The sequence below is a fragment of the Gigantopelta aegis genome, chromosome 3 (genome assembly GCF_016097555.1).
Source record: "Gigantopelta aegis isolate Gae_Host chromosome 3, Gae_host_genome, whole genome shotgun sequence".
In the NCBI taxonomy this organism is placed as follows: domain Eukaryota; kingdom Metazoa; phylum Mollusca; class Gastropoda; order Neomphalida; family Peltospiridae; genus Gigantopelta; species Gigantopelta aegis.
In genome coordinates, this window is record NC_054701.1 from 91,850,834 (window position 1) to 91,866,613 (window position 15,780).

Below are 15,780 nucleotides of genomic sequence, written 5' to 3' on the forward strand. Positions count from 1 at the left end.
ACGTCCCGCCCCAAAATTTGTACAGTGTCATTTTATTTACAAATTATTGAATAAAGATTCTTTTTTGTTACATTAAATTTTATTATTATTATTATTATTATTAACCTCGAAGGTCTGTCACCCATAAGTGCACAAAAAAGGAGGGAAATAAGGAAAACAAAGTCGGCCAGCGTTGAAGCAGACGGGTTCTTCCGTTCATTTACGAAAATGTAAATAGCCTATAGATTATTTAGAAAATGTGATATAATTCAAACTATTGTGTTAGCAATACCAATGAATACCAGTCAAGATCATAATGTAAGTCACTTTCAGTTTGTGACTTCAACCAGATTGTGTTTGACCAAATTTTAAAGGTGCAGTGACCCCCTTACGTTGGCCTACTTGTCCATTCCATCATTCTCTAAAAACAAAAAATGAAAATAATTTTAGTTTGGTTTGACATAAGAATAAAAGTAAACGTGTTTTGGAAATAACAACAAAATACTATTTTTGTGTGAAATTTACAAATCAATTAGATGAGAAATAAATAACTTTTAATATCGCTAAAGATCGAAAGGCGTCCTAAGTCGAGAAGCGTCCTATTTTACGTACGGCTTGTTTATTACGAATCGATGCATGCGTGAACTTTAACAACACAGTAATTCTGAACCAGTAAGTACTTGCTACCGATAACAAAAAAAAAAAAGTAAAAAATTATTTTTATACAAAATGCATTATATCGCTAAAGATCGAAAGGAGTCCTAAGTCAAGAAGCGTCCTGTTTTACGTACGGCTTGTTTATTACAAATCTGTGCACGTGTGAACTTTGACAACACAATAATGAAGAAAAAAAGAGAGGAAAAAACAGGTAAAAAGTTACTTTTATACAAAATGCATTATACACCATCCTTATTTTAAACTGTAGCATTGATTAAAATCATATGCTGTATTAATACTTACCTGCATCTAAATAATCAGCACTTGTCAACATCGAAACAATCCTGTTGCTGTCACGTCTGCTTTCATCTTTGGGTCAGGTCACATGACGTACGTATTTCAAAAAACAAATTATGGAAGCCCATCTTACCTATAGGACGCTTTCCGATCCAGGCCTTGAAATGTACACATTCAACTGTGGCATGTGTTTTATCTATCGACGGAATACACTTGTGAGGTTATAAACATTTTATTAATTGATATTTGTAGTTAATTGAATACGGTAATAGATCAAATAATCAAATTGATCGTGTGATTACAATGCGTGTGCATTGTAGCCATTTTCCCGTTAATAGGACGCTTCACGATCCTTCGAGGATACACATTCGTTATTTTAAATAGTAGCATCTATTAAAATCATATGCTATATTAATACCTACCTGCATCTAAATAATCAGCACTTGTCAGCAGTGAAAGAATCCTGTCCCTGTCACGTTTGCTTTCATCTTTGGGTCAGGTCATATGACGTACGTATTCTTTCAACAAAAATGAATTATGGAATCCCATCTTACCTATAGGATGCTTTCTGATCCAGGCCTTGGAATGTACACATTCAACTGTGGCATGTGTTTTATCTATCACAGTTTAATATATATATATATATATATATATATATATATTAATTAAACTGGTGATTATATCATTGATGCCCGGACTGACTTAAATGATCCGTCGAAATAGTGGAAAGACAACAATTCCTCCCCTCTAAGAAAACACACACACACACACACACACACACACACACACACACTTTAACATGCCTCTAAAGGCGAACAGGCAAACTGTTGGGGACGAACTGGTACATGGGGTGAACAGATCAAACTGGAGGCAAACTGACTGGGGGCGAACGGCTTTGGAGGTGAAACATCATGGATTCAATAGCAATTATGCAGTGGCATTTTTCCAGCATGCTTAAAACGGAAAACCCATCAACCATGTATTAAGTTTATTGTTATTGTAAGGAAATGCAAAGTGATGTTATTGGAATACTGACATCATTAACATTCAGAATTGGGTGTATTATTACAATGCTTCGCTACATTTAAATAAACCCCTGGTCTACTAACCTTGACCCCTGTAAATATTCTATGACAAGCAGACAGCGCTGTTTTCAGGTTGGTATGCTTTTATTTTTCATAATTCTAGACAAAATATTAAGTTTAAGTTTTAAAAGATAAAGAAATAAAAAGTACCTTTTGTCAAATATATTAAAAAATTACCATTGGATATGTTTTATTTATTGTATGTGAAGCCAAAACAAGGGTGCGAAAAGCTTTCATAAACAGACACTTGTTATCCAAATAGCTACCTTTTTATTATTATTTCTACATTTTAAATTAGCACTAAACTGGCCACTATGTAGCAATGTTTACTGCATGTGTGTCAAAAACTAGCATGCATAATCCATAAATATTGTTAACTATGTTACCTGTTTTGTAGCCTGAGTACTCTGCTGTTAAGGTTCTTGGTTTTATTATTTTTCTGCCCGATTACTGTGACTTAATGGTAATTGCTTTTCATTATAGGATGTATACTACCAAATCAAATCCCATAGACAACAATAGTAACATATGTGGCTAAAAGTCCTAACTGCAGCGTATCAATCAACAAACACCATGGATATAAATACTACCACCCCTCACCCTTAAAGTGAATCAGACAAAAATGGGGATCAAGCTGCTCATTTCTGAGAGAACGGGTAGCGTCTATGACTACCCTAGTTCCGCACAAAATTTGAGTACTTTTTTTAAAGGTACCCCATACATGTTTCAAGCACAAGGCTACTTGACACAGTGGTACTAGATGAAATAAATTGCATACATTTTTTCCCAGATGAAACTATTTCTTTTTACAACCAACACGCTCACATTTATCACCAATCACAGGACTTATGGTGTTCACGTCTCTATGAAAAGTTGGGTGCACCTCAAACTTTGACCCAGCCAGAAGTTATTTGGTTTAGTACTATCTGAAGTACTTTGAAACATTTCATACATGTATGTATTACATTTGCCTGTTTTCAGAAAGCCACAGACTGATGATGGTTTTTTAAACATGAAAAGGACAAGGTCAAAGTACAGTGAAAGAGGACCACAAAGTTGGAAGTGTCTCACTTCCAAGAAAGCCAAGTTACAAACTCGAGAAGATTCTTCAGTTGAGAATGTTCCTTTCTGGGGTCCGTACCTGGCCGAAAGACATTGGGGAACTGTACGGGAAGACTTGTCTGTTGATGGTGATTGGTACACACTTCTTCTTTTTATAGACCTACATAGTACATTCTCTGTTATTAAATTAAACGGGCCAGCCTTAAAAACAGTACTGGTTGCTGATACCCAACCAATATATATATATATATATAAAACTAGATTTAAGTCATTAATTTAAAATTATGATCACTTCAAGAACAAAAGAGAGTTGTAGGCAGTGTTTCTGCCAGAAAGAAATTTTTGGGTATGGCGCTATGGAATTGAATGCAACCACTGTCAACAGTGGATATGGGGAGCCTCCCCCAGAAAGAAAATGGGTTAAGTTTAGAGTTAGGGTTTAAAAAATCATACAATAATGATAAGAGTAATTAAATTTTTTTAAAGGTTAACTTAAAAAAATTAAATCTGCAAAACATTTGGGTATACCCATTTTACCCTCTGGCAGAAACCCTGGTAGGCCTATTTGGGTGAGTTTTAAGTATTTACATTATGCTTTATTTCGGACTAATGATAAGTCTGATGATTAAAAATTAAGTCATTGTTACACCTGTGGATATTCATCTTGATACATGTGGAAAAAAGTGAATTAGTTGGATCTTTTGTCTTTTTCAAAAACAACATTTTTGTTTCACCTTTTTAGATGGTGACAGTGTATGTTTGCATTTTGCTGCAATATTAAGATCAGTGAAACTTGGCTTATAGTTGCTTTTATGAATGTAACTATGTTAATTTCCAGGCATGTTAAAATTAAAATAAATTTATTAAATTAAAATCTGAATGTTACATCACAAATTACTGGTCCAACTGGAGGATAAGTTGTTTCAACTCTGTCCATTTGTGTCTGTCTGTCTGTCTGTCTGTCTGTCCTACATATAGTATTCCAGATTTTGTTTTCACAATGCGTCGAGATATTAAGCTGAAATGTTGTAGCGTTATCATGTACTGAATGTTACAGATCAATTTTGTCTTTCATGTCGATTTACCCATTTTGTGATAGAGTTATAGCCCTTGAACTTGGGAGATTCTAAAATTTGTTTTCCTGGACTTTGTTTTTGCAATGCCTTAAGATATTGAGCTGATATTTTGTGTATTGCTTTATTATGTTATGTTACACATCAAGTTTAACTTTCATACCTATTTTTCACAAACTTATGGGTCTTGAACTTAGGAGATAAGAAAATTTGTTGGGCCCAGTAGGAGACATGTATATATATATATATTGCTTTAGCAGTACTCTCAGAAAACTTGTTTATATTCACAGAATCTGTTTGTGGTGATCAATAATTTTAATTCCCTGCAATTCTTGTTTTAACATTTAAATAATCACTTGCCAATGTTAAATGTTGAAGTGAAATATTTATACCTCCAGTAATGAACCCCGTTTGTTTGCTGTAGTTGGGAGTATTTCTCCCATGATGCTGCTGTGTCGAGGGCGTACAGGTCTGGGGAGGATGGCTTGCTGGGAGTCTGTGACAGACATGGTCTGATGTGCTGTGCTCTCGCTCTCTGGAATGAACGAGACTCCATTCTCAAGGAAAGGTTGTTCGGACTCACCAATAATCAGGTATTGAAGACTTCACTCTACAAGGAGACATGTTGATCAGAAATCAAAGATTTTTTTAAATAGGGACTATCCTGAGTAGGGTGTCACAATACACTGATGCATGAATACATTACGATACTACTGCTGACAATACGATACATGATACCCCTATTTGTGTTTCAATTCCTATTTTCATCATGTATCGATTTTGACCGTCTTAAAAGTCAAATCCACGTGTGTAGGATGGTTTTAACATAATCAGAATATATCTGTATTCTTATTGTTTGAAAACCTTCTGTAAAGGTGATATTGCCCTTAGAGATTTAACCAATGAAAACAACAAAGAGAAACAATTGTATCCAATTAATGAGTAGGTAACATAATATATCAACTGCTAATTTTAATGTAAACAACCACAAACTTGTGACAAATGCTGTTCTTTAACAAAACGTTAATATCTTTATTCATAATTCCACAAATACCTCAAAGAAAAGGTCAGTACTCACCAAATTTTGTAAGGAATATCTTGCAGATATAGAAATGTACATGATACATCAAAATGCAATTGGATTCGGCACTCGCCTGGATTTTATTTTATGAATAAAGAATGCATTTGGAAGTAATTGTTAACTTTTCAATATATGTTCAGATTTATAACATTTTGTTTTTATTTTGTTATTAAAATGATTTTGACACTCATGCTGGCCATAGTGTCTCTAATTTAATTTTTGTTTTGGTAATGTCAACTGTTTATTTCCACATTTCTCTGCTTGTCATACAATGTCATAGGATTACATGACATCATTAAATCTCATTAGTTGAAACACATTTTGCAGGAAATTATAAGCTTTGGCATATTTTGATTCTGATAAAGAAAGCAGGAACCCCTTCAGTCCATTCCTTGAGGTAGTGAGGGGGCTTGTATGTCTCAGTGACCCAGAGAGCTATGCCAGCAGGAGCTTTGGCTTCTGTTAGGGACACCCAAGCTGGAATGGTCAATGAGTAAAGGCTAGACTGACATGGACTAAGAGTGAGGTAACCCTAACAGAAACCTTGAGTGCTGAAGTTTTGGGCCGTACGGCGCACTCTAATGGACCACAATACCATGCATCAACAGCAATTACGACTACATTTCTTGACAATAATGATGTGATTGGTGCTCGCCTTGTGATGACTCACCAGGCAGGTGCAGCGTCAGGCTTCTTACCTCGAGGGGGCCCATCCTTAGCTAAGCTGTATGGCACAAGAAGTGATCTACAGAGAACAGTATCGTTCATAGTCACTGCTGGCCTCGACGTGTAGTCAACAAGCGAATGAAAAGAAGAAGAAAAAAGCAGGAATGTACAAGTCTTATGGATGTCATTATGTAATAAAACAATTGTTGACCATATTTCAGGCAAACCTGATATTGCCCTCAATGATGGTCAGTAATTGATAAGTATTTTAGTTTGCAAAAAATCCACGAGACTGCCCGACTCGGCATCAATTTTGGTGCTGAAGTTTGGGCAGTCATTAAAACCTTAGAAGACAAAGGATTCTAGTGCATCCAAATTTATCATCTTTTATCCATTGCCAATAAAAACATTGCATTTTGCTGGGTGTCCAGCCATGTTGGCATCAGGGGTAATGAAAAGGCCGATTCTGCTGTTAAGTCTGCTTTGGATTTTACTCATGCTGGGGTTGGTGTGCCCTATACTGATTTTAAACAGTATTATCCTATTTATTTTTTCGATTTGGCCAAATGATTTGAACAGTGCAATTGCGAACAAGCTTCATGCTGTCAAGCCAGTCCTGAGAGAGTGGCAGTCCTCCTATAGGCAGTGCAGGAAGGATGAAATAGTCACGCTCACATCGGTCATACCTACTCGACCCATTAGTCTATCTTGAAGAAAGATCCTCCACCTCAGTGTGAGCACTGTCAGTGTCTTTTGACTGTACGCCACATTTTGGTGGAGTGCCATTATCTCAAGGAAACTAGAAAACATATATTTGGTCAAAGAAATGTGACGGAATCCTTTCAGTTCCATCCAGAACTTTTATTACGATTTTTACATGACACTGACTTTTATTCTAAATTTTAATTTTATCCATCTGTGGTATTTGTATTTTTGCACAGTTCTCTTCACTGTATTTTAATTTAACTGTTGAATTTTTATATTGATGTGGTTCATCATTTAATGTTTACATTTACCATAGTTTGACACCCAATAGTCAATATATTTTTCATGCTGGGGTGTCGTTAAACATCTGTTCTATTCCTTGCAAAATATTATTCATTATTTTTTGTGACCAACTAATTGATAAGTGAAAATGTTTGCAGTCTGTTAATTATGCTAGTGTGTTGTAGGGTAACCATGGTGAAGATGTCAAAGAGTTATACTACTATCTGGACAATAACCCGCAGCATACGTACATGAAGGCATTGTACAAGTACCCGCACAACGAGTTTCCGTACCAGCAGCTTGTTGCAGAGAATGCTAATCGAGGGTTGAATGACCCAGAGTTTGAAATCTTGGACACAGGTTTGTGTTTCAAATCTCATCGCATTGGCATCACAGATTTTATAAAATCAATATGTATCTGTTATATAAGCATTGTTTGTCTGTTATTTGTGTGTGAATTTAAAAAAGAAGAAGATATATATAATTTTATCGTGTAACTACAGCAAGTTTTTAATTATTTAACTGTACATTTTATGCTCCTTCAAACCAGTATATTGAACTACAATAGGATTATATAAATTGAATACAAAGATTTAGATGAAACAATTATAATTTAATTAAAGCAAACACTAAAAAGAAATATTATCTGTTATAACCAGACTATGGATTACCCAAACTCACTGCTCAGTTGTAAGTCATTTATACTTGCTTATCAAGTGTAAGTCATTTATACTCTGTTCAGTTGTAAGTCATTTATACTCGCTGCTCAGTTGTAAGTCATTTACACTCGCTTATCAAGTGTAAGACATTTATACTCTGTTCAGTTGTAAGTCATTTATACTCGCTACTCAGTTGTAAGTCATTTACACTCGCTGCTCAATTATAAATCTTTTATACTCGCTGCTCATTTGTAAGTCATTTATACTCGCTGCTCAGTTGTAAGTCATTTATACTCACTGTTCAGTTGTAAGTCATTTATATTCACTGCTCAGTTGTAAGTCATTTATACTCACTACTCGGTTGTAAGTCATTTATACTCGCTGCTCAGTTGTAAGTCATTTATACTCGCTGATCAATTGTAAGTAATTTATACTCACTGATCAATTGTAAGTAATTTACACTTGCTGCTCAGTTGTAAGTCATTTATACTCACTAGTCAATTGTAAGTCATTTATAGTTGCTGCTCAAGTGTTAGTCATTTATACTCTGCTCTATTATAAGTCATACTTGCTACTCAATTGTAAGTAATTAATATTCACTGCTCAGTTTTAAGTCATTTATACTCACTGCTCAGTTGTAAGTCATTTATACTCGCTGCTCAATTGTAAGTTATTTATACTTGCTGCTCAATTGTACATCATTTATACTCGCTGCTCAATTTTAAGTCTTTATACTCACTGCTCATTTGTCAGTCATTTATACTCACTACTCAGTTGTAAGTCATTTATACTCACTGCTCAGTTATAAGTCATTTATACTCTGCTCAATTGTAAGTCATGCTTGCTACACAATTGTAAGTCATTTATACTCACTGCTCATTTGTAAGTCATTTACACTCGCTGCTCAGTTGTAAGTCATTTACACTCACTACTCAATTGTAAGTAATTTATACTCACTGCTCAATTGTAAGTCATTTATACTTGCTGCTCAATTGTAAATTATTTATACTCGCTGCTCAATTGTACATCATTTATACTTGCTGCTTAATTTTAAGTCTTTTATACTCACTGCTCAATTGTAAGTCATTTATACTCTGCTCAATTATAAGTCATTTATACTCTACTCAGTTGTAAGTAATTATTACTCCCTGAACATTGTAAGTCATTTATGCTCACAGCTCAATTGTAAGTCATTTATGCTAACTGCTCAATTGTAAAACATTTATACTCTCTGTTCAATAGTATTTAGGTGAAGTTACAATAAAAATAATCAACCATTACAAGTGGAGTTTTCAATAAGTTGGCTGGCCCGTCTTGAGTGGCGATGTAGCAAACTGTCCAGCCTGATCATGTCTAGTGTTGTTTTAATAAATCACTGGCCAGTTGTCTGTAGATGTTTGAAAGTATGAATGTTTAAATGGATAGTAAACTCAACCATGAGCCTTGTGTTGGAAAGATGCACACTTGGACCACCAACAGATACTGACACTTTAACAAATGAAAAACATTTAATTTTAGAGTTACTAAAAAAACATGATTATTCCAGCTAACTGGGGGCAGCCATTTTCTTTTGTTTTCGTTGCGTCCGGAATTGTAGCTTGGGGCGAAGTGACATCAGCTCCGACCATCTCCTGTATGCACAATGTAAACAAACGTAGTCATTTATGACAAGGCTCTTCTCTTTCATCAACTTTACTTGTAAAACAACATAAATGACTTGATAATGTAATAAAGTATTGAACTAAATATATTTCAATTTGCATTAATAGAACGAAATGGGGTTATAGTATTTTTCTCTCTTAAAAAATCCAAAGGAGAAATGCATACTACAGTATTAAGCCTATTGGTAGGCTATGTTGGAACAAAAACGACCACTCACGATGCCCAAGTGATAATGTTATTTTCTTTGGGACTAAGTAATTGGTCAGTTCTGTGATTTTAGATGAGAAAGTCTACTTAATAAAGAGTTTTGCAGAATGATTTAGAGTAATAAAGCATGATGGCTGACAAAGGCCATTACCATTTTAGGGATGGCAGGTATATACCAATACCCTGTGATGTTAAAAAAAATACCGCCTGTATGTAATTTTGTGTTTATATGGAGGTAATTAATGGCTCAATGTCTACCTAACATATATACACCTGCCAATCAGGAATCACAGGTGGAGGCCACTGAAAGTATGGGTATTGACCAATTTACTGATAACCACTCTTGTTTATCATTTCAGTATGTAGGTTATTGCATGGACAAAACATGATACAGTTATTTCGACACTTTTGACAATGGTGGTTTATTTTATATTGTAAAATAATATATGCATATTGCTGGCTTACTGGGATGGATATTATTACAGAACATTGCACAAAAATCAGGTAATTTTGTTTCTTCAGTTCTAAGACTAATTCCTGATGTGATGCGTTAAATATTACATAACCACTGGCTCGCCATAGGGCGTATTCACTGGGATGGTACAAAATGGCTGTGCCTGTTATATATAATAGCTGTCACATTTAACCATTTTATTAATTAAATATAATAATATACTTGTTGATATTAAGCAATAATGTGCATTATATATTGTTGAATATGAATATGCCTTGCGCGAGCATTCCTTTAATAGTCTGTATATATATTTCAGGTGTGTTTCAAAATGAAGAATATTTTGATGTGTATGTTGAATACGCCCAGACTGTAGAGAAACATCTGGTTTGTCGGGTGACTGTCATAAACCGATCGTCACAGGATAAGAGTCTAGTTGTGGTGCCACAAATGTGGTTCAGGTTAGTTATCCCGTCTTTATTTTAATAGTTAAAAACACAACCTGTAGAAAACTTGGATCGTTTTCTCTTTTCATGAATACCTGACCTCAAACTAATGGCATTTTCTGCCTGGAACAATGGACTGGTCCGAACATCCCAACAACCAATGGGATGGCTAAAAATACTCCAGTTGGACCACTGCTTCCTGTTCCAGTCATGTGATTGAAGCTTCCTTCTTTTCCCTGAGCAGCTAAGTTGAAAAGAAATGCATAAATGTTGTGCTTAAGTACAATTTGTTTTACATGTTTTCAACTGACCAGAGGTTCAAAAATGTTTTAATAATTCACTTGCCACAATTATTTCTTGTCTAATGCATTTTTCCACTTGTTGCCCCTTTCAATTCAAGTCAGCAATTCAATATTTGACATAATTACGTCCCTTACATGAAAATTTCACTTGGAAAAGGTGTCAAGCAATGGACTTTTGTTTTATGGAGCCAATAAATAATAAAGACATTGGCCTCTATTATAGATTCATAGGTTTTATTTGACAACTAAAATATCATACCAGTCTCATCACAATGCCATAATTGTTTAAAATATGTCTACACAAACGCTTACATTATGACAGTATGTTTGTAGAAACACGTGGTCTCCTGAGACAGTAAATCATTTTATGGACAAGCCATCGATGAAGCAGATGGAAGACAGGGTTATAGCAGAGTATAACAAAGGTAACTAGTAGCAATAATCACCAGACTAATACTATGTACTATGATTATACGATAGCACATTATAAAACACTAGGTTAATTGTGTGCTACTTGATTACACAGCATTAAAGGGACATTCCCAAGTTTGCTACAATTTTTAAAATGTTAACGATTAACAGAGACTTTTTAACGAATATAAATACACATCAAATATATTTTTCTGCATAAAATATTAGTGGCTGTATATTAAACATGTTACTGATCGTTCTAATATTTGTACTAGGTTGAATTTCATTTTATTTCCTAAAAAAGATTTTTTCGTACGTACAAAATTATTTGAAGACAAAATCTAGTTTGGGCTTCTTAAAAATATTAAGACGATCAGAAACACATTGAATATACAGACACTGATATTCTAAACAAGAAAATATATTTAATATGTATGTTTAATAGTAGAAATATTTTATTAGTTGGAAACATCTTACAATGCAGCAAATTCAGGAATGTCCCTTTAATCCAAGAAGATGCATACACATTTTTATTGTATAACTTGACCATAATATCCTTGTCATAAACCCATTTGAAAATTTGGGGTATTAATCCTGTTAATATTTATTGGATAGAAGACAAAAGAAATAGAATTGAATTAGTGTTATTGGAGAGCATTAAAACATATCAGAGTTATTGGTGATGTGTGAACAAATTATTTAAATGGTATTATAAGAGGATGAAAAAATTATATTAATTTTATTGGAGAAATGAAAAAAAGACGACTCATTAATGAGAGCCAGTAGAATATACATCTTTTGTTTGACAGCACGGAACGTGCACGGTTATTTATTCATCTCAGAGACTTAATCACGTAATATTGTTTTCTTAGGGCGGTTTTCCATTAATTTTTGCGAGGACCCAATGAAACCGAATGTGTTGTTTACTGAAAATGAAACCAGACCAGACGCAGATCTGGCAGGTGGTGGCGGGTTTTACAAAGATGCATTTCACAAGTATATCATACAAGGTAAGTTTGTGCTTGGACAAACAAGAAGTTAAAAGATAGTGCGTCTGTGAGGAAGGAAAAAAGTATGGATCTCGAAGAAAAGAGAAAGGGAGTAGAGAGAACCATTTTTTACTGATTTTTACCGACCTCGGTGGTGTCGTGGTTAATAAGACATAATTGTGGTAGGTACTAGTACCGGCTCTCACCAAGAGCAAGTTTTAACAGCTCAATGGGTAGGTGTAACACAACTACACCAACCTTTCTCTTACTGTCCTGGAGAGAGCCCAGATAGCTGAGGACACAGCCCAGGACAGCATGCTTGAACCTTAATTGGATATAAGCACAAAAATAAGTTGAAATATCGAGAAAGAGAGAAAAGCTTACAGTTGATTGATATCTTGTTTCTGGAGATAAATGAAAGTGTGACAGCAAGACAAGCTGTAAGACTTTAATTTACTGATTTCATATTTTACAAAATAAACAAAAAAGCCTTTAATTATTTTGGGGGGATGGGTGAAGGAAAGTTGGGGAGCAAAATAAAATAATTTTGATGTACAAATTTCATATTTTAGAAGAAGAAACATGGGTAGAGTGAAAAAAAAACCCTTTGATTTACTGATTTTATGTTTTAAGAGAATAAGGAAAATGATTGGAATGAAACTAAAAGTTGTTAATTCACAGATTTTGTTTTTGGAGAAAGAGGAAAGTGAGTAGAGGGAGATAAAAAAAAACCACCTTTAATTTACATATTTTATGTTTTAGGAGAAAAAGGAAAGTGGGTAGAGGGAGAAACAAAAGCCTTTAATTTAGAGATTTTGTGTTTTAGGAGAACAAGGAGCAGTGAACACACAATGCACAGGCACGAAATGTTGTGGTGTGTACAACCTGCTGATCCCTGGTGGAGCTGAAGCTTGTGTGTGTTGGTCTGTAGGTCCAGACACCGGGGGTGGCAAACACTGGGACTCACAGCAGATTAATAAGCTTTTTAAGCATCGACTCTTCGAGACGAACAAATTCTTCCGTTATGTGAGTTCACTGTAAGACATACATCTTTGGCTACAGGGTTCTATCTGCTAAATCGACCATCTGGAGATGGGTGTCCATCTAAATGAAGTGGCAATTCATCTGAGGGGTGAATATTTATCCAATTGGGATGGGGGTGTCTGGAGAATTGGGTGTTCCTCTTGTGGAGGCGGTGTTCCATCTGGGGATGGGGTGTCTGGGGGTGTTCCTCTTGGGGAGGTGGTGTTCCATCTGGGGAGGAGGTGTCTGGGGAATTGGGTTTTCTTCTTGGGGAGGTGGTGTTCCATCTGGGGAGGGGGTGTCTGGGGAAGTGGGTGTTCCTCTTGGTGAGGTGGTGTTCCATCTGGGGAGGGGGTGTCTGGGGAATTGGGTGTTCCTCTTGGGGAGGTGGTGTTCCATCTAGGGAGGGGTTGTCTGGGGAATTGGGTGTTCCTCTTGGGGAGGTGGTGTTCCATCTGGGGAGCAGGTGTCTGGGGAAGTGGGTGTTCGTCTTGGGGAGGTGGTGTTTCATCTGGGGAGGGGGTGTCTGGGGAATTGGGTGTTCCTTTTGGGGAGGTGGTGTTCCATCTGGGGAGGGAGTGTAATATTCAACTGCAGACTTCACCTTGAGAAATGTAACAAAAACGTGAATACACTCTATATATTTGAAGGTAACTAGCTCTAACATGCCCCACTCACTATTTTTAATCTAATAAACACACTAGGTTATGCATGAACTCCCAAAATGACTTTTCTCGTATGAAATATTTATTAATATGTCTAACTAAATTGTGACTGCACCATCACAAGATATCCTAAATTACTAGCTTGAAATACTTTAAACAAATTATAAGAAAATGTTTTATAAACTTGAGTTTCAAATTACAACTGATTTACGTGAATAAGACTTGTCTTTCAGCTGTTACCACGTAGCTGGAGTGAGGAAGAACAAAATGTTGCAAGACAGGCAGTGGCAGGACTTCTGTGGTCAAAACAGTTCTACATCTACGATGTCGCCGCTACACTGTCAGGTATTATTAACATATTTCTCAACTGTGTAACAGCCTTGGTGGCATAATGGGTAAGCCATCAGTCTTCAGGGATTTATCCAGGCATTCTGTGGGTCCCAGTATGGGCCCCTTCCCTAAAGAAAGTGGCACTGAAAATTCCTAAATTTTGCACTGAAATTCCCAATACAGGTATATTTATTTAATTATGTATGTTGTAATAAAGTAATTTAACACTAAAATTCCCAATATATTTATTTAATTATGTATGTTGTAATAAAGTAATTTAACACTGGTGTACTGCACATTCAGTGGCCTGAAAAAGTATTCCAAGTATGATTCACTCGCATTAATTTTCCCAATCCCATCAGACATGGGACTCTGGCGAAGACTCCAAGATACATCTGTTGTCTAAGACAGATACAGATAAGTACTGGGTTGGCATCCATTGGTTCCTTAACTTGGTTAATGGGGAGGGGTGCAGCTACTGCACTGACTTTTCATTCATTAACCATTAAGGGGTGTCATGGAAACCTGTTGAGACAGCCGAGTTCACAGTAAACCCCAACTTTTTACCACCAGTATTTTTTCTGTTTTTTTTTAAAAAAGAAGAAAAAAAGCTCAGAATTTTTCAATATAGTGGAGCTTTTCATCATAAAATGTTAATGTGCACATAAACCTAATGTTAGCATGTGTTTGGTGCACCAGGAAAAGTTATGTTGTTACAATAATGAAATAAGGAATGTTTCTTTACTATCAGTTACTTAAAATGCAGATGTGCATATCTGGCAGGAAGTATGAACTTTGGTGTTTAACGGTTTTGTGGTATGCTGAATCCAAATTAAATGTAAATGTAAGCAAATGATATGGGCACTGCAGGGAACATTTTGTTAAAAAACATTTATTAACTAGAGTTGATGATCAGATGGAAACTGAGTAACATTTAATGTTATAGAATTGTGTAGTGGTCTCTTAAATTTGCATAGAAAATCACAATGCAATATTGGAAAAAATGTTCCCAGCAATGCTGCTAGTCCATAGTCAAAATTCTTGGGTGGGGATGGTCTTCATATTATGCAAGTTCAAAATTCTTGGGTGGGAATGGTCTTCATATTATGCAAGTTCAAAATTCTTGGGTGGGGATGGTCTTCATATTATGCAAGTTCAAATCTCAAACACTTTTTGATATCTTCTTTTAAAGGGACAGACCCTAGTTTCAACCCGTGAAAGTTAACACTAAGTTCAGTTAATCTACAAACCAGTCACACATTTGGATAAAGTTACAATTGAGTGAAATATGAGTCTGTGACTTTGAAATGGTGAAATACCGTCTAAAAATAGAATAAAACTGGAATCCATAGCTGTTACTTCTCAGAGGCATGTGCGTTTTTAAAAATATGAGAAATACATTTTGTGATATTAAAAATACTAGGATGACCAAAAATTTATAATCTAAACAATAAAATCTAAGTAAAGTATGATTTCAGTTATCAAAAAATGGCTCTAATAGTAAAAAATATGCCTTGGTGTTTAAAAACTATGGTATGTCTCTTAATATGATTTTTTTTGCATAAATTGAAGATGTTTATGTTTCAAAACAGAATAAAATGATGTGTCATGCTTAAAAGTGGTTTTATGTGGTTCAATCGTTAATGTATTTAACCTTCTGACTACTGAATTAATTTTTGACAAAAACCACATTGTGTGGGTACAAGTTTATAACTTTTACTCATATGTTTTCGGGCCTCTTGAAATAA

General features: G+C 35.2%; 1 protein-coding gene across 3 annotated transcripts in view; it reads left to right on the plus strand.

The window, feature by feature from the left end:
* Positions 1 to 173: 173 nt before the first annotated feature.
* The window catches only part of LOC121369342 (uncharacterized protein YMR196W-like), a 43,632-nt gene continuing 28,025 nt past the window's right edge, over positions 174 to 15,780 (plus strand). The window contains exons 1-9 of one of the 3 annotated variants that reach the window (XM_041494338.1): positions 174 to 209; positions 3,000 to 3,215; positions 4,578 to 4,746; positions 7,073 to 7,247; positions 10,186 to 10,327; positions 10,948 to 11,039; positions 11,898 to 12,035; positions 12,841 to 13,040; positions 13,936 to 14,047. In XM_041494338.1, coding sequence (XP_041350272.1) covers positions 3,031 to 3,215; positions 4,578 to 4,746; positions 7,073 to 7,247; positions 10,186 to 10,327; positions 10,948 to 11,039; positions 11,898 to 12,035; positions 12,841 to 13,040; positions 13,936 to 14,047 — 1,213 coding nt within the window. In that variant the 5' untranslated portion in view covers positions 174 to 209; positions 3,000 to 3,030. Of the gene's footprint in view, positions 298 to 2,999; positions 3,216 to 4,577; positions 4,747 to 7,072; positions 7,248 to 10,185; positions 10,328 to 10,947; positions 11,040 to 11,897; positions 12,036 to 12,840; positions 13,041 to 13,935; positions 14,048 to 15,780 lie in introns of those variants that run through there. The other 2 variants (XM_041494340.1, XM_041494341.1) reach the window with 2 other exon arrangements.